The 23,693-nt window shown below is 38.5% G+C and overlaps 2 protein-coding genes and 1 pseudogene across 2 annotated transcripts; all 3 read left to right on the plus strand.

The window, feature by feature from the left end:
• The first annotated feature begins 2,793 nt into the window (after positions 1-2,793).
• Positions 2,794-3,717, plus strand: LOC149276608 (UDP-glucuronosyltransferase 1A1 pseudogene; annotated as a pseudogene).
• A 1,943-nt stretch (positions 3,718-5,660) lies between these two features.
• LOC149276609 (UDP-glucuronosyltransferase 1A1-like) lies at positions 5,661-6,527 on the plus strand. Its single transcript, XM_089503462.1, has one exon. It carries the CDS (start codon positions 5,661-5,663, stop codon positions 6,525-6,527), a length of 867 nt encoding a protein of 288 aa, XP_089359588.1.
• Positions 6,528-14,126: 7,599 nt separating this feature from the next.
• On the plus strand, positions 14,127-20,408 carry LOC149276610 (UDP-glucuronosyltransferase 1A1-like). Its single transcript, XM_089503463.1, has 5 exons — positions 14,127-14,972; positions 17,844-17,975; positions 18,446-18,533; positions 19,519-19,738; positions 20,105-20,408. Exons 1-5 carry the CDS (start codon positions 14,127-14,129, stop codon positions 20,406-20,408), a joined length of 1,590 nt encoding a protein of 529 aa, XP_089359589.1.
• The last annotated feature ends 3,285 nt before the right edge of the window (positions 20,409-23,693 follow it).

A 23,693-nucleotide genomic window follows, 5' to 3' on the forward strand; every position in this document is an offset into this window, starting at 1 on the left:
AGTTCCGGGTTTTTAAGTCCAGTGCCTAGCTTGCCCCCACCCCTTACTGAGTGTCGCAGCTGCCTGCTTGCCGGTAGCAAGTCTCAGCAGCAGGACACCAAGCACAACGTGACACGTAGTAACTATAGCTCTGTAGTTGTTGCTGGTCTCCTTTAGGTAATTAATGAGAGCACTTTCCGCACAAGTGCACAGTGGTTTCAACAGACCCCTGTCTGCAGCATATAGTGCATTTGGTGACTGGAGTGTACCTTTATACGGTTGCATTGACTTCAAAGCTAGTACATGGCTGGATTTGAGACTAGTCAGTATCTTGTGTTGAATAATTAACTTTAAGACTAACCTTTCCCCTGGGACATTGCTGATGAGAAGAACACAAAGAACTGGTTACCTAGTCTTCTGCATACAAAGGTCACCCCCCCCCCAAAAGAAAAATCACCATTCAGAGGATAAAGATATGCTTTACCAGTGAACAAATACTTTCTATGTAGTTATTAACCCATTAGAGGTTTTTCAAATATATCAAAGTAAGAAGTCATTTACACACTCGATAAACAGAGTGTAATAGAAGCTAGTGCAAGTTGAAACATTTAGTCTCACTACGATTGCTCACATTTCACGGGTCTACATTTTACATTTCAGTACAACAGATAAACCTATATAACTGTGTTTTTAAAATAAGATATATATATATATATATATATATATATATATAACACTCACTTTTGGTGTATACTAAATACTCAAATACAATTATTATTAATATTTATTGTTTTATATAGTGCCATCATATTCTTCAGCTGTGTACAAACAGTATACCGTATATAACACAACAGCAACAGAATGTGGGTTGGACCCTGCTCAAATCTTACAATCTATAGCATCCCGTTCTCAGGATCCGCATGATGTTATGTTATGCCCTATTGTAAAGAGTGAATGTCACATGAAAAAAAATCTCCTTGGGCATAAAGTAAAGTGCTGTATACAGCAATGTATATTCGTAAAACAAAATCTAGTTTTATTTCATTTTTCTCCAGTGCCTTTAGACATCGGGTGTTTTGGTTTAGATTATGCTAAGATAACAGAGCAAGAACATATAGAAATGATTTGTATAGCACAAAACATGTTTTAATCTAATATTAGTAAGAAAAAATGGTGGGAGTTCTCCTTTAGAGTTTCTAATTGAATTAGCCAACCATTATAAGGGTGGGTTTACAATAAGGGACAGAGCTTCAGGTCAGGAAATGGATTGGCAGTACTATGCAATATCCTACTTAGAAGTTCAATTTCTGGGTTATAAGCTGCTAACCAGGTTTTCATAAACACTGTAAAAAAGGCAATGAATGATCTGCTGCCAATTATATATTGACCAAATGATAAGTCATTGATAAGGAAGGATTGAGCCTCTCTCTCATGACCTATTTTCATGAACTATGCACAGGAAAGCATGCAAGATAAAAAGGTCAGGTGTTCTGGTGTTATAAGAGGTGAATGATCTCTATCGCTTACCTTTTTAGCCAGCACGATGAAACAAATGCTCCTGAAATATGCTTGCGCTCCAGTTTTTTTCTTGCATTAAAGATTTATAAAATAAAAGTAAAGGTATAAAGTAAAATAAAACAAAGAAAAAAAGCAAAAACAAAAAATTGAACATTGTACAATTCACAGTGTGCAAAATATTTAGTCAGAATCCAAGAATGTACTAGTGGGGAGAGTTTGAAGGATAAGGAGTACAAAAACCCTTTCTTCCAATACAAAGATAGAGCTCCTAGATGCATCCCATCAGGCTCACATAATGTAAAAAGGAGTGAGGCTATGTAAAGTGTATCCGACTCCCCAGTGGTTAACCATATGCCACTAGTGATGTAGTGTTTATAGCTGTCAGGAGGCAGGATACCCTCCCCCCTGAAATGCTGTAAGGCAATAAATATGTCTCAGGTACCCCCCCCCAAAAAAAAAATACCATTTAGGAAGAAAGGGAAGTGAAGGGTATAATGTTTGACAAAACATTAATCTAACTTGTGTGGTCAGTACACCTGGTATTTATCATTCCTCCAGCAATTCCATCTGAATCCTTCAAGCTGCATCTCCTCAAAATCCCTCTAATCTTTAATCCCCACTAGCTCAAATTAGCACCCCCACTCCCAAAAAAGCAAAGACACCCAGCTTTCGGGTAGGCTTTCAGGATGACTTCAATTTGTGCTATAAATTGGCCCACCTAAAAGATAAAATCCGTTTTCCTATGAATGTGCAACATATCAGGGGGTCATGATCTCCAGACCTCGGCTATATATAGCCAGGTAGTTAGACACATCTGCCTAACCAGCTTGTTGCTTGTCTTAATAACGTTTGAATTGATTTGTTCAATAATGCCGCTCAAGGGTTGCTTCTCACTGGATGTTCGAAAATCTGGGATAACATCTGGAACACTTCTGACTAGAAGTGACTATATGGGAGCATGTTCACCAAATGCGAATGAATGAATCTTTGGACCAACACCTGTGAAAGCACAAGTCTGAAGGGAGATTAGGAATTCCAATATTGCAACAAGGGTGAGGTACCAGCATGTTAATAGTATTAACGAGCTTTGCTTTAGCTGAACCAAATATCCAGTCAAATGCATGGAAGTTTGTTGGTATAAAATGCTTTTCAAAGAACATTTAGACAGATTTGCTAGCAATTGCCTAATGTTTAACCTATTGGTCAGTGACGTAGTAAGGCTTGTTACTGTGTAACAAGCTATAGTACAAATGTGAAATAATTTAGCTGATAAGCCTAGTACTTTAAACAGACACCATGGCTGCCTGGTGTATCCCTGTCTTTGTTACTGCAGCCTCTTTGCTTCTAATTCCATACAGTCCATTAAGCTTGGTTGAGGGTGGTAAGCTTCTGGTGGTGCCATTTGATGGAAGCCACTGGCTGAGTATGCGTCCTGTTGTGGATTTATTGAGTCAGCGTGGGCATGAGGTGGTTGTAGTAGCACCAGAGATCAGTATCCATCTGGGGAAATCTCAAAACTTCGAGATGAAGATGTACCCTGTATCCTATTCAGAAGCAGAGTTGAAAAATCACTTTACTTCCTTTGCCATGGAGGTTTTCACTCCCAGGCCCTTACTTCAGAAATTTCAAAAGATCCGCCAAAAGCTAAAAGAAGGAGCAGCACTGATGATGGATACTTGCATCCATATGTTGAACAACAGCCAGTTAATAAAGTATCTGGAGGAGAGTTCCTTTGATGCTCTTTTTACAGACCCTATGTTACCATGTGGCCAGATACTTGCGGAGCACCTCTCTTTGCCTTCCATCTTCTTTCTGCGTGGAATCCCTTGCAACTTAGATACAAAGGCTTCCCAGTGTCCATTACCAATATCTTATGTCCCGCGGATGTTTTCAGGCTCCACTGACCACATGACTTTCATTGAACGATTGAAAAATTTTATACTTGAACTATCCATGCATGCACTTTGTGATGTAGTGTATTCCCCTTATAAAGATCTTGCCTCAGGGTTTCTTCAAAGGGACGTGACTGTGGAAGAAATCCTTAGCCATGGAGCCATTTGGCTAATGCGACAAGATTTTGTCCTAGAGTTTCCGAAACCAGTGATGCCCAACATGGTGTTTATAGGAGGAATCAACTGTGTCCTGAGAAAGCCTCTGACCCAGGTGGAAATGTTTGTATTTTCTAAGATTGGTATTCTTCTTTATTGCTGCAAACTTTAAATAATATTACAATAATCAGATATTATATACATTTTGTAAGGTGAGTTGAGATCTTACCTCATTACTTATGCATTATGAAGGGTCAATGGTATCCCTATACATGTTGTAAGAAAGACCAAGCTGCAAAATCTGTGATTTGTAATTGTATTTATGTGAGTTTTCTAAGGACAGTGGATGGAACTCTTCACGGAGCTACCTTATTTTAGTTTCACTAGAATTTTAGGTTTAAAACAATATAATTTCAACCCAAACAAAGCTGAATTACTTGTGACATAACATTTGTTGTTTATTGTACTTTTTTATTTGGAACAAAAGGATTAGGGATACATTTAATATTGAAACAAATGAGCAGTAGTATTGAAACATGCCATTATTTTTAAAACCACATCTGACCATTAAGGGAGAAGGCTGACATAAAATAGCTAACTTTTAGATTTTTATCTAAGATTCTGTCAAGGGCCACCTTTAACACAGGGGAACCGGGTCCACCCTCTTTAAATCTGCTCTCAGTGCACATCAAGGGCCCGGAGCTTACCTCTCTGACAGTTGCACACTGTGTGAGCAGTCTTGCTTTTACGTAACATGACCCCACTGCATTCTTGATACTCCAAAATTTTCCACAAAGGCCTGGCCATACATGAATATGTATGTGTACTTGTGTAGGCATTTGTGTGTTAGCCTGGATGATAGCTTTGGAGGGCAAAAATTGAATAGGCAGGCTGTTTGGGGACACTGACAAGATGTTTGGTGTCAAAGATTGCGTGTTTAATCTGGGAGCAAAGATGGCAAAGACAAGCTGTTTGGGACATAAAAATGACACAGATAAGCTGTTTAAGGGGAATGGCAAGATGTTTGGTGGCAAAGATGGCACATACATGCTGTTTGGGGGCAAAGATGGCACAGGCAAGCTGTTAAAGGGGACTGTTTGGGGCATTGACAAGCTGTTTGGTAGGAAAGAGAAAATCTGCTTGGGGAAAAAGATGGTACAGGTAGGCTGTTTGGGACAAAGATTGCACAGGCAGTATGTTTGGGGCAATGATGGGACAGCCATGCTGTTTGGGGACATAGATGACACAGGAAAGCTGTTTTGGGGCAGATATGGCACAGACAGACTGTTTGGGGGACTGACGAGTTTTGTGGCAAAGATGGGACAGGCTGTTTGCAGGCATCGACAAGCTTGTCTGTGGCAAGGATAGCACAGACAATCTGTGGGTGCACTGACAAGCTGTTTGAGGTATGTGACCTATAATCTATGCCTGCAATTTAGGGTTTCCATGTATTTTTTATCTATACCTTCCATACTGAATTTGTATGATTTTCAGTTGATCTATACCTGCAATGTTAGGTTTCCATGGGTTACCTGAACACCTATTGCCAGCCCTGAGCGAGACACTTGTGTCCTTTTCTGATGACTTCACGCTAGGGTCAGAAGGAGGGAAGACCGCACTGACTCTGACAGTCTATTGTATATATTAAATACTGTAATATTGGGAACACTGTTTTTTTCTCCGATTGGGTTAATTTTCCATAGTGAAATATGAAGTGAAAAGGTGTATCTGTGTTATCATTTATAATATTAACTAGAGTTAAAGTCATATTGGCAGGTTGGTAGTAAATTGGGTTATGGACAATGATAACATTGTGGATTTTTGTCTCCAGAATGTTTCAAACCTACCTTTAGCCCTAGTTCTAGAATACCCTGCCCTTTGAAAAGCTATGTATTATTATTGCATTTGTCATGATACACTTAAAACATATCTTTGTATAACAATGGTACATGTGTTTATGCTGATATGGAGTGTTACCAATGTCTGAGTCACTGTGATAAATACTTTGTTAGTGGAGCAGTTCAGTTAAGTAGCTACCAAACATCAGTCTTTGGTAGGCTTGAAATAAGAAGGTTTGAGCTGTATAACAAGAGAACGTTGATTATTCTGCATTGAATGCCGGTGATTTTACGAATGGCTTCTTCCCGAATAATTCTTTGGATTTGTATTGTACTGGAGGTCCCAATTGTATCTGAAAGTGGAAAGGTGCTGGTTATTCCTCAGAATGCGGATGTGTGGTTAGACATGCTTCCAATGGTGGACAAATTGAAGTTAAAAGGAAATGAGATAGTGGTAGTGATACCAAGAAGCTCTTTCAATCTGGTCTCTTCTGAGAATTTAATTGTGAAAATGTACTCGGCACCTCTAGTTACATCTGGACTAATTACAGACATGGACATCAAGAAAGAAGAACCGCTGGTGAACAATTTGCTCTGTGGTATTAGTACAGTATATAGGCATTTGAAATATACTGCATCAGTCCTTAGTAATACTTGTCAACATCTAATGGCAGACACAGCCCTTCTTCAATACCTGCACAACATGTCGTTTAATGTTGCGGTTATGGATCCCTGGTTTCCGTGTGGTCCAATCCTTGCAAAAAATCTCTCTGTCCCAGCTATTTATGTCCTGCCGGGAATTGCCTGTGATTGGGACAACAAGGCCACTTGCTGCCCAAGAACTCAACACTTTAACCCTGACTGTGATCAGACAGATTTAGTACCGCGTATAAAGTGTTTTCTGGTTCAGGTATTGGAACATATTGCTTGCCAGCAAATTAATGCCGAATACACAAGCCTGGCCTCACGTTTCCTGCACAAAGATGTGAATATGCTGGAAATCTTCAGCCAAGCAGAACTGTGGATGTTTAAATATGATTTTGTTCTGCACTCTGCAGAACCTGTGATGCCAAAAATGATCTTTATAGGAGGAGATAGCTGTGCTGAAAAGCAGCCAGTGCCGCGGGTAAGCAATGATGGGTAAAGTATTAAACACAATGACATCCTAGAGGTAATTTTTAAGACTGGAAAATACTACACTGAAACCAAAAAGATTCTGTGAAAATTCTGCTTAAAAGGAATTCATTGAGAAGCTCAGTGTGTACAAGCATTTCAAACCATCAAATATTTCATCTAACCTCCACTAGACCTGACTACTATACTAAATGTAGACACCCTAGAGGAGGCATTAATTACACTGCACAAGCGCAGTCAAGCAAAAATAAACCTTACTGAGGGCATTTAACCCTTTCAATGCTGACACTTTATGTACCATAAGATATCAACCACATGACCAGGGGTGCTCAAACGTCATTAACAAGTCCCATCACACTGTTAGATGCACCACTACCCGTTTATACATATTTCCCCTATTTAACAAAGTCGCTCAGTCGCCAATCACGCTGTTCAAGTAAAAGTTTAAAATGTGTAATATGTTATAAGAAAAATGCAGCTGGATTTTATATAGGTTATATAGAAAGGTTATTGTAAACTTCCAATCCCAATTAGCTGCAATCAGCAGTCTCTGCTGCAATCAGCACGGCTTCAATGTTGTTTTTTATGTTTCCCTTGAATATTCCAGCCATTATATTGCCACTGCGCATGCACTAAACTCACTGTAAACCAGCACTCACTCTCATGAGACACTAGATGACAAATGTGCGCTCATACCGGAACCTGAAGAGGTGAGTGCAGCAGATAAGGAGTGCATTTTAGAGCTATTTATTTTTAATGTATGCCATCTTGGTCCCCAAATAGCCAGTGTGTGTCATCTTTGTCCCCATCTTGTTAATCCCCCAAACAGCTTGCCTGTGCCATCTATTTCTCCAAACAGCTTGTATTGGCCATCTTTGTCCCTAAACACCTTGTCTGTGCAAATACAGTGGCAAGAAAAAGTAAGTGAACCCTTTGGAATTACCTGGTTTTCTGCATTAATTGATCATAAAATATGATCTGATCTATATTTAAGTCATACCTATAGGCAACTACAATGCACTTAAGCCCATGACACACAATGATAATCTTTCATGTCTTTATTGAACAGTAGATTAACTTAGATGTTAGATGCTGCACTACACAACTTCTACTTCAGCTTCATTTGGTGAACAGGCACCCTGACATTATCCTGTATGCAACCTTGGTAAACTTGGGAATTAATTGTCCCCTCAATGTTGGAAAGCTGCCCAAGCCCTGAGGCAGTGAAGCAACCCTAAATTATGATGCTCCTCAACCATACTTCACTATAGGGATGGTGTTTTCATGTGGTTATGCTGTGCCCTTTTTGCATTATACGTTGTGCTTCCCAAACAATTCAACCTTAGTTTCATCGGTCCACAAAACATTTTCCCTGTACCGCTGTGGATGGTCGAGGTGCTCTTTGGCAAACTTCAGACAAATAGCAATGTTAATTTGGAGAGCAGCAGCTTCCTCCATCGTGTCTAGCCATGGACTCTATGCCTCTTAAACATGTTGCATATGGTAGATTCATAAACAGAGATGTTAACCAGTTCCAGTAACTCCTTCAAGCCTGTAGCTATTACTCTGGTAGTCTTGTTTACCTTCTTGAGCATTGTGCCCTTGGAGTCATCAATGCTGGGTTCCCAGTTCTATGGAGAGTAGACACAGTACTAAATAGACTCCATTTAAAAAATAATCTGTCTTGCTGTGGACTGATAAATATGCAAACTCTATGAGATTCTTGATTGAGGGTAGCTCTAAATTACACCTCCAATCCCGTTTCATTGATTGGACTTAAGGTTTGCTACTTCTGACTATCCTTGGTGTTCACATACTTTTTCCAACCTGCACTGTGAATAGTTGAATTATGTATTCGATGTATTCATGATACTACCGGTAGTTAAAACAGATTGAGTTTGTTCATTATTGTAACTTAGATGAAGATCATATCATATTTTAAGGCAAGTTTAAACATAAATGCTGGTAATACCAAAGTGTGTGCCCTCAAATAGCTTGCCTGTGCCATATTTGCCCCCCAAACAGTTTGCATGCGCCATCTTTGATTTAAATAGCTTGCCTGTGCCACAGCTTTCCTGTGCCTACTTTGCCCCCAAACAGCTTGTCATAAATTCGGCATAAACCTGTGCTAGTTGTTAAGAGATAGAAGGAGTGGAAATAGAAACAATGTCCCTTCATGTTCAGAAAGAGAAAAAAAACAAATGCAATATACTGTATATCTGATGTGAGAGCTGGTTCACTGTAAAGAACGAGCAGGGTTACATAAAATACAAAAAAAAAATGCTTTAAAAGCAGCAGTGCGTTCCATCTCCTGGCAAGCCACACTTGTGCCATCTTTGTCCCCAAAAAGTTTGGCTATACCTCCAAACAGCTTGCATGTATCACCTTTACTATACATTTTTTATATTATATTTTTATATGTAAACATCACTACATAGGTTTATTTATATGGAATAATATGCAGTGGTTTGTGGCACTTTATTAATCAATAAATAATAATGTAGTGTATTGAACACGGCATGTATCCGGTCAACTTTTTTTTGCAAGGCAAGATCAAATAGAGACACTGCCTAAGCTTCACAAACCACTCCCAGCAAAGCTGTGCAATAGGTAACTGGGGTTATTATTAGGCAAAAATGCCTGCTGTTTGAACAGTTAACTTTTGGTGAAGTATTAATTAGGTGATCTTGGACTCTCTGCCATACAGAACAGTCTTAACTTTCTTAATTAATTCTCTTTTAATTTATATATTAAATGTGAGTTTCTCAGCCTGTGGTGTATGGAATACAGTATTCTGATAAAACCAAAATGTTACTTATATGCCTACATAATTATGAATGTTAATTATTATTAAGTACAAAACAATTGCTATTAGAAGCATCCACAAAAGAAAAGGTAGATGTTGGGGTACTTCCTAAGTAGCCCCTACTTAGAAAGTACCCCAACATCTACCTTTTCTCCCTAGGCATAGGCTAAAACGGACTTAAACCATGTTGTGGTGGGCAGCCCAGCATGGGGAAGCTCAAGTGTTCTTAAGCCCTTTACTTCCAATGCTTTCTACTTCAGCCCAATTCCCGGCGCTGTGCTCCCTTCTGTCCTGGTCCCACATAGAGTGCGAGCTTCAAGATGAAAAGTGTGCAGTGAAGCAGGGAGAACTGAAAGAGGCAGATATATAGTTGTGAGAGGGAGAGAGAAGGGGAGTGAGACTGTGTGCGTATATATGTATATGCAGTATATATATATGTGTGTGTGTGTGTAAGTGTATGATTTTAAATATTGTGTGGATATGTGTTAGTGTATGGTTTTACAGTGTGTTTGTATGTTGCCGATGGTGTGAGTTTCTTTTATTAGAGTGTGTGTTATTGTATGGCTTCCACTTGTGTTACTATATGCTGTTAGCATATGTGAGCATGTGTGTGTTAGTATATGGTGTTAATGTGAATGTGTGTCAGCATATGGTATTATTATATTGTATGTGTATGATGTTAGCATGTGTGTGTGTCTTAGTTTAGGGAGTGTGTGTGTGTGTGTGTGGTGTTGGAGTGAGTGTTAAACTGAACCCACCAAGTGCTGACAGTACCATATAGAGGAACCAAGGACACCAATCTTTAGAGAGAGAGATATTTTACTGCCCCCTTCCAGCTGCTCAGGACACTGCAGAGACAGGGACACCTCCAGGCTGTCCATGATACAGGTGGCACCACTTTAATGGGACGAGGGAAGCCACAAGTAAATTGAAAAGCAGCTGGGTAAAGGTATATAGGGCTTACAGGATATTTGTTCTCATTTTATTTTAGCTAGCTTCATTTTTAAACACAAAACATCAATATAATGTTTATTAAATAAAATGTACTATTACTTGCATATTTACAAAAAAATGGAATCACAGAAAAGGTAGGTGGAAATGTTGGACATAAAACAAAAAATAGTTCAGATGAGAGCCCATGGCACTTATAACAGACTTACACTGTAAAAATGTATCTTAAGAAAACAGCAAAACATGTAGGCAGTTTATATGCTCGATTAATTAATATCAATATACCGGTAATTGTATTAATGAATAGTGCTTAGATGTGGAATCATTTATACTAAATATTTTCAATAATATTATGCTTTGTTGTATAGTTAATACAGTTACACCACTGAATTACATACATATAAGTGTATCTATTACATTTTCTGTATGTTTTACTATTTTGCAACAAATACAGAGAGTTATGGCTCCTCCTGGTGGTTGTATATCACATCACATTTTTTTTATTTTACAGTATTATCATTTTCTTAAAATGCTCTGCTCCGACAAATGGTAAGACTCCAACTGACTGGAACCTTGAGCCATTGTTTAGCCTTTCAAAATGCTTGATAAATACAAAATTAGGCAATACATTAGGCGATTATTTGCTGGACTTTTGCAAGATTCCTTTTAGTTGGAGTATTTACTCATCATTACGTTACCTATTACCCTGTCCACACAATCATGTCTTGCTTGAGGATGTGACTGGAACATAAAATGAGCTGTGACCCACTAAAGGTGCTGTTCCACTTAGACAAAGAATTAATTGGATAGCGGCTTTGGAGACAATTCCACTTCTTGAGTTGGTACTCGTCCTCCTTTATCTCCTTATGTTCACATTTTGAGAGCTATTATAGAGTTTAGGAGGGATTCTAGTGTCAACTTGGTTAGTTAAGGTAATTGTTTCTTTGTTTTTGTTTTTTTTATCTTCAGCATTTTGTATTGAGTGAATTAGCAGTATTTCTACGTTGCCAGGTGTATGTCGCCCTTAATAGTATTTCCAAAGTGGAACCTCCTGTTCTGTATAACTGTTATAAATGTTAATTTTTACAGTTTTTTTTCAATATTGAAACTAACTACTGTTAGTTTTTTTCTCCTCTAAAATCCTTGATAATTTGGGTTTTAATTGAGGGGCTATAATAGCCATTTTAAAAGACACATGAAACATGCCATATATTGACACAAAAATAGCATAACTAATACTACTGCTCCTTAGTGTCCAAGGTCAAGTTAGAAAAGGCAGCACTGTACAATGACACTAACTAACCAAGTTGTGAAATGCAGTGAATGATGGATTAAAACATGTAAATTACACTGGGAATGCTGCATCTAGGAGACATCCATGCAAAACTTTATATATGTGTTTCCGCCTTTTTGTTTCACGTAACCTAAGCCTACTTAGCACACATTGCTAGGTCAATTTAAATATGCCACTTGAATGCCCTTAAACCTCTTAATGGCCGATGGCGTAGGGGATCCATCATGAAAAAGTGGTCCTTGAGAACCAATGACATATCCACAATTCCTTGGGGATTTGGTACCTGCAGGGTTAAATCTCAGCCCAGGAGTGGGAGATCAGGCTGTCATATGACAGTGTTGTCTCTTCTCGACAGCTAGGGCCAACAGAGCTGTTACATCCTACAGGGATTTAAATTTAAGTTACTAGATAGAAATTCAGGCATTTCCTTCTGGTAACATTTTCACCAGGAGGAAGCCCTGATATGGCGAAGCATGTTTACAGGTTTTGGTTATTTTAATATTTTTATTTTGGAATTTTATTTTCCAGACTTATTTTGGTCTATTTTCCTGCCTGGATCATAAAACATGGAAGCTGGCTGCTGTATGTTTTAAAAGTAAAGGTTTTTTTTATGTGTAATAAACCGTTTTTACTACATACATATTGACCCATATGGTTTCTACTATCCTCCACATAAGGAAGATTACCTTATTGCTTTGAAGACTATTATGGGCAGTTATATGTTTACTACATATAAAAGCACCCATTTCTGATATCATTTTATATTTCTTTAATTTTTCTTTTCGTGTTTATCCGTATGGTTGAAGTTTGATTACTACACCTTCATATGTTTTTATTTAAGCTGATGTCGGCAGGGAATTTCATTTATGTGGCAGGGACTCACTGGGTCTATAGAGACACGTATCATGTATCCTCCCAGAATATATCACAGACTAATTGCATATTCCGCATGCAGATATTCTGCAGCAATAAGATACAGGTGAACATAGGCATGCGCACAGAGATCCGGCTCCCCATAGGATTCCTCTGATTGTTTTAGAGAGGAATACTACAGGGTAACCCTATTGATGAACCCCCTGATTGCTGTGCTGGGGAACCCTAACAGGTGATGTCACTAGTTACATGAAAGGGACTCCCCTGTGCTAATAGAGATCCATGTGGTCATAAAAGACCCCAAAGTGGATAGTTCAGTGCTCTCTAATAGCAGGTAGTATAAACATAGCAAGATAAATCTAATTAAAATAAAAAAATATATATATATATTAAAAAAAAAATATATACACATTAAAAGTAACAAAAATCCTATCATATATATATAAAAATTACAAAAAAAACCTACAATGCTCCTCCCCCCCAAAAAAAAATAAAAATGCTTAATTGACTATTTTTGGAAAACAAATATGAGGAAAATTTCGATTGGGGCAGCTTAACTAACTTGTGGGGATACTACTGAACATAAAATAGTTTATTTTTTCCTGCAGTCGCTTATTTTCTGGGAAACAAATGAAAATTAAAATGCAATGTTTGTGTGAAAAACACACAAAAAAATAAAGTTATCACAAAGTTTGGAAGAGATTAGAGATAAAATGGCTGCCTGAAAGGTGTCAAAATGGCACTAGTAATAATATACTGGGGTGTCTTCTTTTCAGTAATGTATACTTTTATGGGGTGGTTTTAATATCTGTGACCACTACTTAAATTGTAAGATTTGCTCTATAATGGACAAATTATGTAAAAATCCTGGGCATTTAGTGCATATAGTGTGTAATTTAATCATTATATTTTGGGCATTTTTTTTTTTATAAATACGTACGTTGTACATTTCTGAATAAGGTTTCAAAAGAAAGTCCTACTCGTGCTGAAAAAACCCAACTTATCATTTGTGTGGGTACATTATCTGAGTAAGAGGGACGTTGCGGGTAAGAGAAACATAGTAAAAAACCATGAAAATTACTGCTGTCCTGTAGTGAAAAAGGACCTTAAGGTGTTATAGACTGATATATGCTGATGACCGCATGTGAATCTCTTCCAGAATCACAGGCAAATTAAGCAAAATTGTCAATGTTACACAGTTTTATTTCCACTACACTATGCGTCATGATTAGCACAATGAGCAAGCTTTACACATTTTCCACCTTTTAGAACAATTCTCCAATTTCCGCTATATTTCTTCGTTAATACAATAGGCTCCATCCTCTGTTTAAAAATGTGTTAAGGCTTAAAGCAGCAGTAATACTCTTTTCATCCATTATTTTAATTGGTATTCGCTTGCTTACATGAATTTTTATATATAAAATGACGTCTGACATTCTCTTTAGTGGTGTATTTTCTACTGTTCTCACAATGGTTTGTCACAATCAGGGAAACTATGTTGACCCCTTAGTGTTTGTTTGAAAGGCAAAGGTCGTTGTGCTATCATTTTTAAATAAATGTAACCAATGAACTCTGGACTGCCTTTATTTGTACAAATGTGCCCTTTCAATTACGTATAATGCAATGGGCCAAAGGATTCAAAAGAAAAGTTCCCGAGACGTACTTACTGGGCAGCTGTAGCTGAAATGATTTCTCTCGTTCCTGTTAGAATTCTCTTTCTTTTAGGGCCTTTAAGTCTAGCTTATGGTGGGAGGCTTCTTGTGTTTCCACAAGATGGAAGTCACTGGCTTAGTATGAAAAGTTTGGTGGACAAACTGACCCTCAGAGGTCACCAGATTGTTTTGGTCATCCCTGAAACCAACTTCCTCCTTAGGAATTTAGACAACTATACTGTGAGAACGTTCTCTGTACCTTACACCAAAGAATTTATAGACAACCATCTTAAAGAAGGAACTAACGACGTTTTTAAAAAGATGACTTTACCACAAAGAATTGCGACTCTGCATAAAAGGATAACAAATTACACAAATTTGGTTCTGTCTTCCTGTGAATATTTTCTGAAAAATGCCAGCCTTATCAAGAATTTAGAACAAAACGGCTTTGATGCTGCGTTGAATGACCCTGTCTTCCCATGCGGTGAAATAGTTGCTGAACACCTGGCTATTCCTTCTGTGTACTTCATGCGCGGAACTCCATTTGGAATGGACCAGGAAGCCACTCAGTCTCCAAGCCCACCATCCTACGTGCCAAGATTCTTTACCACATATACCGACCACATGACTTTCAGCGAAAAGGTGAAAAACTTTATAGTCAGATTAATTGACTATGTATTTAGCCGGATATTCTACCACCCTTATGCACAGTTGGCATCTGACTTTTTAAAGAGGGATATCACTGCTGTAGAACTATTTAGCCGAGCTTCAATCTGGCTGATGAGGTATGACTTTGTCTTTGAATTCCCTAGACCTGTGATGCCAAACATGGTTTTTATAGGCGGTATAAACTGTATCAACCGGAATCCACTGAACCAGGTATGACGTAAAGTGCTTCAGCTCATGTTTTAAATGGTATGTTTTAAAGTCATTACTTTTCTCATGAATATAATATGACTGAGTAGATGAAGGTGAATGATGGGGTAAATTATAGTTATGCATAATTGATAGGTAGTACTTTTAAAAGTTATGAGTAAGTGTATTTATGCAAAAATATGGCATTTGCATCATACAGTCTATGTATTATGTAAATTATTATTATTTATAAAATAATTACTTTTATTGCTCTATAGGAAACCTTGTCTAATGTTATTTGTTACAGTTTGCTGCACACTTTTATTCAAGATGCCCCTATTGACTCTGTGAGTTTGGTAGATAACAGATATTGTTATTGGTTTAATACAGAGCTCCCCAAAGCTGCCAATATACCCTACTGAAATTTGTAGCATTAAAATATAATTCACATTCTCTTCCCTACTTCTCATTAATACCAATTTCTTAACCTACATAAAGAATACCATAAGGAATCCTGCATACTTTCTTTGTGGTATTGTTTCAATTACAATGTGCTTGGTGTGCACAATAAAAATGCATGAATAATATAAAAAATACATTTTCTGTGCCTTTGTGTTGGCGTAAAGCAGGGGTCTCCAAACTTTTCAGCACAAGGGCCATAAAGGACTGGCATAACTACAGGGGTCGCAACAGCCTGTGCCTCTAGGGGCCCCGGTGCAACCCCTGCGACCCCTTGTTCCTGTCTCCCCATGCCAGTTCAAAATAGTTCTAAACTATTTTGAACAGGCACGGGGAGACAGCAATGTATCGGGGTCATGTGATCCTGCAGTGAAACCGAGGCTGCTCGTAGTGAGTAGTGGTGAGGTGGGCGAGGGAGGGATGTACATACATACATACATATTATATATATATATGAGCATGGATGTGTATGTGTGTATTTGTGAGCATGGATGTGTATGTGTGAGCATGGATGTTTACTTGTGTGTGAGTATGGATGTGTAGATGTCTGAGTATGTATGTGTAGGTGTTTTTGAGCATGTATGTGTAAGTGGGGGCCCCCTGGTTTCTAGTTACGCCCCTGCCACAAAGTATATTTTACACATTTTGTGGGTAAAGAAACAAACAAAAAAAAATTTTATATGGATAAATAATTTTTATTTGGATCAACTGAAGACACATGCAAACCCTGCATTGCGTGTATAGATCAAACAAGAACCACATGGAAACACAGATCAACTAACACATGCAAACCCTGGATTATGCATATAGATCAAATAAAAACCATGTGGAAAACAAGATCAACTGAATAACATGTGCAAACCCTGCACTAGGGGTATAGATCAAATGAAAACCACAAGGAAACATAGAGATCAACCGAGTGACACATGAAAAACCTGCATTGTGGGTATAGTTTAAATGAGTACCACATGGAAACATAGAGATCAACTGAATAACACATGGAAACCCTGCATTAAAGGTTTAGATCAACCAAGAAACATAGACCAAAATTAAAAAATTTAATAAATATTCTAACAAGATCTTACAATTTCATTAAAAAATGTATACGTACAGTCGTGTGAAAAAGAAAGAACACCCTCTTTGAATTCTATTGTCAGGACATATCTGTTCCTGTGCAGGTCTTAAATTTAGGTAAATACAACCTCAAATGAACAGCAACACATGACACCATTACACCGTATCATGATTTATTTAACAAAAATAAAGCCAAAATGGCGAAGCTATGTGTGAAAAAACTAAATACACCTTATGATTCAATAGCTTGTACAACCACCTTTAGCTTTAACTTACTTTTAACAGTAACTTGAAATAATGGTTTTCTGTATGACTATCAGTCTCTCACATCGTAGTGGAAGAATTTTTACCCAGTCTTCTTTACAATGTGGTTTCATTTCATTGATTGTTTGCAGTCATTTGTTTATGCACAGCCCTCTTGAGGTGCCACCACTGCATTTCAATTGGGTTGAGGTCTGGACCTCAATCAGGTTGAGGTGGGCCATTGCAACGTCTTGATTCCTTTCTTTTTCAGCTATTCTGTTGTAAAATTTAATATGCTGAGGCCTGTAGAGTTTAAGATGAAACTCTTGGGTTTTTTTATATTTCTCTGAGCATTGCATGGCTAATATAGCCCTTAAGGTAGAAAAGACATTGTGTAGGCTATTTCGAGTAATATGGAACGTCTACTCTTTCTTTGTAAAAAGCTCAGCGCTGTTATAGAATTGGCAGATCTGTAACCCAAGCTGCAGTGTAAATGGTTGGACTTGGTCCATTTGTTTTCAGACAACAAACTAAAATTGGAGGGCTTTTTACATTTGGAAAAGAGAGAGAGGCTGTCCCAGTGGCTCCGTCCTTTTGAGAAAGTCCACAGACAGATTGATTTGCTGAGAAACGCTTCTCGTTCTCAGCGAATCGGACTGCATTATTCTGGCCTCCCTGTGAACTTCTGTAAAATACCAGGGCTTCCAAGCATAGCCTCTCCTTCGTTCCTCCAATAGAGGGAGAGGGTATGCCCTGGAGCGTCCCCCTTTTATAGAATAGGGGGAGAGGGTGTATCAAGCGGCTTTGTCCTATTATGAAACTTCACTGGGATGTTACTTTAGCAAAAGGGTAACCAATGACTTGATTACAATGCCTCAATGTAAATGCTGAAAAAGCAACATCCAGTTTCTTCCATCCCCATCATTCTAAATCTTTAACCACACCAGCCTATCTCTGTATTAAATATTGCTCAGGACTACATATTCGGGGGTTTTCAAATGAATAACAGGTTTCTAATACAAGATAGAAGTACAATGCCGTATCATGACTAAAATATACCCTAATCCTTTGTTCCTGAATAACCAGACAATTCAACCTGTCACTTTCCTTTTGTAACAGGAATTTGAGAATCTTGTGAATAGTTCTGGAGAACATGGCTTTGTAGTTTTTTCATTGGGATCCATGGTGTCTGAGATTCCCATTGAGAAGGCAATGGACATTGCAGAGGCTCTAGGAACCATCCCACAAACGGTACGAAACTAAATTATACAAGGGTGAGGAACAAAGGGCAATATAAAAAAAAATGGTCGTAAGACTGACTGCAAGCTGCTGTTAAACTACAGGTTCACATTATCTTTAGCCAAAAAACATTGTGTTTATGCTGGAGATTTTGCTTTTGGCTACTCACATTCTAAGAACTAGGGGTATATTGATCAGTGTTGTATTAATAATACAAAATTACATTGTTCTTTTGACATGTGAGTTTAGAATAATTTGTTCAAATACTTGCATAGTCATAGGGTGGAATCAATAACTTGAAACATGACCTTCCTATACTATATTACTCTACTGCTAGAAAGACTGAGCTGGACTGGTATATGGTATGGTTAAATTAGTCAAGAAAAATAAAGCTGTATATGACATGTAAATTCGTGGTTCAATCTTCAAAAAATAAGGTTATTGCCGCCATGGTAAAATATTTCTTGCATCTTTATACTCAGGTTATATGGAGATACACAGGCAAGGTGCCTTCAAATCTTGCAGAAAACACTCATCTTGTTAAGTGGCTGCCACAGAACGACCTTCTTGGTAAGTATCTTTCAGTTAATATAGCAGAGAACACAAGAGGGCCAAACTGCAAAGCATTTACACCAGGATTTTAAAGAACTGTAAGTCAACAGTCAGCAGTCTTGGGGTCCAGTTCCAGCTTAAAGCCTGGGCTCCCATGCACTTTCCATGCTCAATGCCTTATGATCTTATAAGCACTCTTTATGAGCAGCGACAAGCCTAGGGTTAGAGGCAGTTGAGTTCAGTATTTCACTCAATTTATAACATGTAAAATGTGTTATTCTGGATTTTTTTTGTTGTTGTTGTTCTGTCTTTCACTGTTCAAATAAACATAAAATTATATACTGACCATTTCTTTGTCAGTGGGCAAACGTACAAAATCAGCAGGGGATCAGATAATGTTTTTTCCTTCACTGTACAAACATATTTACACACACAGTAACATACTAACATACACACAACATACTTACACATATACCTGTATATTAACATACATACAGTAACTTACACCGACCATCATCCTTACACACAGTAGCATACATACTGTACACACTAAAATACTTACACACATATACTAACCTATATACACATAAAATTACATACCAACAAATACTAACATCCTTACTAACATACACAGATACTAAAATACTTACACAAACTAATGTATATACACAAACATACTTGCACACACAACCTACCTTTGTTGGTTCAGGTGGGGGTAGACCTCTGCTTTCTTTTTTATGCCTTCAAGGTCCTCGCACGCCACGTGAGCAATGGGAAATTTCCTCAAATCCTGGCGCTCATTCACACCAAGCCACATGGGCAATCCACTTCAACTCTCAAAAGCAAAAGTTGGCAATGTCCATTTAAGCATTACACATATGAGGATTGACACAAAATGGTTGCCACTGAGTAGTTTTCTTATTTCAAAAGAAAGCAAATACTGTTTTTTGTGCATTTACAATGTTCTTCAGATATATGAAGGTTTTCTATATATTTAATGTAGCTCATCCCAAGGCTCGAGCTTTCATTACCCATGCTGGATCACATGGGATTTACGAAGGTATCTGCAATGCGGTCCCAATGGTCATGCTGCCATTGTTTGGTGACCAAATGGATAACGCAGTGAGGATTCAATCACGAGGGGCTGGATTGATGCTCAATGTCTTGGACATGACTCCAGAGGATCTTAGCAACGCACTGAATACTGTCATAAACAATCCAAGGTCAGTACAAAACCTGTATTCATAACACATGCTCAACGTTTCAAAGAATTGTCCAAAGCACACAGTGAAAAGGCATAGAGCTAACAACACTAGAGAAATCTCAAGTGTGGCTGTGAAATTATGACAATGGCCCTATCCTGACAATCTGTAGCTATGGTACTCTTGAACATCAGATACAATTTAAGCGCTGTCTATAATATCCTGATAATATGTATTTAGGATATTAGTTTATTGTAGATACATTCTGATCCGTTGTTGTATATTCAGTAAATCTTGCGTAAGATCAGTTTACAAAAAAAATCACTTCTTGTTCTAAATCATTTGCGGATGGCTGAGCTTTTAATTATGTTCATTTTTGTCATTTAGTTACAAGGAGAACATTCAGCGTCTGTCTGCTCTCCACCTTGATAGACCAATCCATCCTCTGGACCTTGCGGTGCACTGGGTAGAGTTTGTGATGAGACACAAAGGTGCCCCACATTTGCGCCCAGCAGCCCACGAGTTGAACTTCATTCAGTACCACTCCTTGGATGTTATCGGATTACTCCTTTTTGTGATACTCACCACAATCTTCATCAGCCTGAAGTGTTGCTGTTTTGTCTTCCGACGCTGTTGTGGCCGGAGCTCCAGGCCAATGCCAAAATCAAAACCAAAGTCTAAGTCTCAGTAAAGCAATCATAGGAAAACAACCCACTTGTATGATTTGTTTCTGCATTGTAATAACTTTCTTTTAAATCTGAATGTGGTAATGCTTCATTATCAAACAGAGAAATATTGTATTCTACAGGATTGTTATACTTTTAACAATTGCATTTTAGAGCAATATTTGCGAGCTGTTGGGCTAGAACATTACGCTTCTTGTAATATCTGCCATTTCTAATGTAAGATATTATGCTGTATCGAAGAATGTTCCTGTAGTTTTGCTCTGGAATAAATGTCTGTCAATTACTGCTCCAAAATCAAGTATTACACCTTATGATTTTGTGCCAGAGGATGGGGCTGCTGAATTCCACACTATCTCTGCAGTGCTAAACTGCACAAATAAAAACCAAGATAATGTTACACAAAGCTGCCCTAATGTAACATTTTGGTTTTCGTTTACCTGCATTTTCTGTCTGAATGGAAATGCTTAAAGAAAAATATACTGTTTACACAGTTGCCTAAATCACACCTAAATAGTACAATAAGTCCATAGCTTATATACTGTTTGAGTCTGTAACATTTTTTTATTTAGCATACATTGTAATGTTTAATGCATTAGTTCTAGAGCAGGGGTGTCCTGTTCTAGAGTGATATCTGGTTCTTGAATGTTGGCTTATCTTTGACGATGTAATCAACACAGTTTAACTTTCCATTTAACTTTCCTCACATAGTGCTATTAATTTCAACATATTTTGTAGATAACCTAAAACATCATATACAATAGTGACTGAAGACACCCAGATAAGAAGCAGCTCACAGAATTTAGGCTAAGGGAACAGCTCTACAAAGAGAACTTAGTAGGGCTTTATTTCTTGTAAACATTTGTTTAATTGAAACTAGAAACATATAGTTCCTTCCCGCATTGGGTAATATATTCCTGATGTGTCCAGAGATGAGAAATGAGCTTTCTACTACCTTGTGTGCAGAGCTAGTAATGATTCCTTCAAAGTAATAGGTACTGAGCAGAATGTATTTGGATAGTGGGTACACCAAGTCCCTGGATCCAGTTAGACAGGAACATATGCACCTACCTCACCATTCTGCAGATTTGTCCCAGGGTCTCTAGGTGAAGCTCAGCATCTTCTGGATTTTCTATGCCATTAGAAGGAAATTATATTATTGGTCATAATTTGGGAATTATTTATTTGCAAGGAAAAACTTGTTGGATATCCCATTCCAAAACCATGCACATTAATATGATAGTCCCCCCCCCCATGCCTATAAGAGCCTCCGCTCTTCTGAGAAGACTTCTACAAGATTTTAGTGTGTCTGTGGCAATTTGTGCCCAGCCCTCGTTCCAACTTAACTTAAAGGTGTTTAGTGGGGTTAAGCCAGGTCTCTGTGCAGGCCACTCATGTTCCTCTACATTAAACTTGACAAACCATGTCTTTACCTTGCTTTGTGCACAGGGGCACAGACATGCAGGAACAGGAAATTGCCTTCCCCAATGTGGTGCCACAAAGCTGGAAGCATACAGTTGTCTGAAATTGTATGCTGAAGTTAGCATTACCATTTCCTGGGACTAAGGGGCCAGACCATTGATCCAGCAAACTTTACAATAGACACTACACGCATTCCAGCAAGTAGCTTTCTCCTGACACCCACCAAACCCAATTAGTCCACCAGACTTCCAGATAGTGAAGCGTAATTCATCACTCCAGAAAACGTTTCCACTGCTAAAAAGCCTAGTAGTGTTGCGCTTAGCGATCTTCGGCTTGTGTGCAGATGCTCGGCCATGGAAACTAATTTCATGACGCTCCTGACAAGAGTGCTCGTGCCGACGTTGCTCTCAGAGGCAGTTTGGAACCCTGTAGTAAGCAATGCTACAGAGGCAGGATTTTTACATGCTACGCGCTTCACTCAGGAGGCCCACTCTGTGTGTCTGAGTGTGCGCGGTCTAATGCTTCATGGCTGAGTTGTTATTCCAAGATGCTTCCACTTCACAATAATAGCACTCACAGTGGACTGGGGTAGATCTAGCAGGGCAGAAATTTCATGGACTTGTGGCATCGTATGACAGTGCCACATTTAGTTACTGAGCTCTTCCATTCAACCCATTCCTCCATTAGTGTTTGTCTATGAAGATGGCTGCCTATATGCTTGATTTTATAAAACCGTTAGCAATAAGTGTGACCGAAACACCTAAACTCAATAATTAGCAGGGGTGCCCACACACTTTTGGTCATATAGTGTGTATTTTAGTTAGCACAGGCCTGTACACGCTGCTAAAGCTGCATGCCCCTCAATGTATTCTAGTTCTGCGTGCTGTTAACAACAGTGCACCTAGTGCAGGGGTAGGCAACCTTTGGCTCTCCTGACTTTGTGGACTACATCTCCCATAATGCTCTTAAGTCATAATGCTGGCAAAGCATCAAGGGAAATGTAGATAACAACATCTGGAGAGCCGAAGGTTGCTTACCCCTGACCTAGTGCATTAAAGTGTACCTTTAAGTGGCTAGAAGTTGAGCAGACTAGATAGGCCAAATGCTTTTTATCTACAATCACTTTCTATGTTACTTATTAAACAGTTCAGCTGGGCCATCAAATTTTCAGCTACTTTACCGACGTACTGCGCCAAGCACATAAGTTCAAGGCTTTATGATTGTCGCGAGTCATGATGCAAGCTTATCACCATTAATTTCACACATACTTACACTGTACTGCATGGCATGGGAGAACTCTGCGATACCTGGTTAAATGTTCTAGAATGAGGAACAGACCTTTACAAGAAATACAAATTTTAAATTCATATATAAACAAGTAGTAACCTGTAGCTATTTTTGGCTTATACGAAGCTCCTTTGGTTGGAGCCCAGCCGGTCTCCCTTTATTTAGTGCAAACGTTATTAGTTAGACTGTGCCTGTGTGTTATTTATAGAAGACGGCCACGTTGCGTCACTGTAGCCAGCAGAAGGTGGTCCTTCGTACAGAACTTGATTTAGGCAGACTGTTATGGACCCATTGTTCTATCGCCTTGTTTATAATCGCTCTTCCTCCTCCAGCAGTGTCTGTCTGTCTGCACCCCTCACTATTACAGGATTACATTCACCGGCAAACATCCATGCCACAAAATGTTCTAGAGACACGACAAGAAAAAAAAACAAAAAAAAAAAAACCCTTGGCCCTTTAGATCCAGTATACAAAACCTCAAGGACAGTGATCTTTTGATGTGGATCTGGCAGACGGCCTGAAGAGACCATTGTAAGCTAAGCTGCAGGCTGGCATAGAACAAAAATGTGTATGTTACTAAGCAA

This window comes from Sceloporus occidentalis, unplaced genomic scaffold (assembly GCF_023333645.1).
Source record: "Sceloporus occidentalis isolate IW3139 unplaced genomic scaffold, rSceOcc1.0.p SCAF_233, whole genome shotgun sequence".
NCBI lineage: Eukaryota > Metazoa > Chordata > Lepidosauria > Squamata > Phrynosomatidae > Sceloporus > Sceloporus occidentalis.

Coding starts and splice junctions, on each gene's coding strand:
- LOC149276609 (XM_089503462.1), top strand. CDS start 5,661: ATGCCGGTGATTTTACGAATGGCTTCTTCCCGAATAATTCTTTGGATT.
- LOC149276610 (XM_089503463.1), top strand. CDS start 14,127: ATGATTTCTCTCGTTCCTGTTAGAATTCTCTTTCTTTTAGGGCCTTTA. Junction 14,973..17,843: donor ACCGGAATCCACTGAACCAG/GTATGACGTAAA, acceptor CTTTTGTAACAG/GAATTTGAGAATCTTGTGAA. Junction 17,976..18,445: donor TAGGAACCATCCCACAAACG/GTACGAAACTAA, acceptor CTTTATACTCAG/GTTATATGGAGATACACAGG.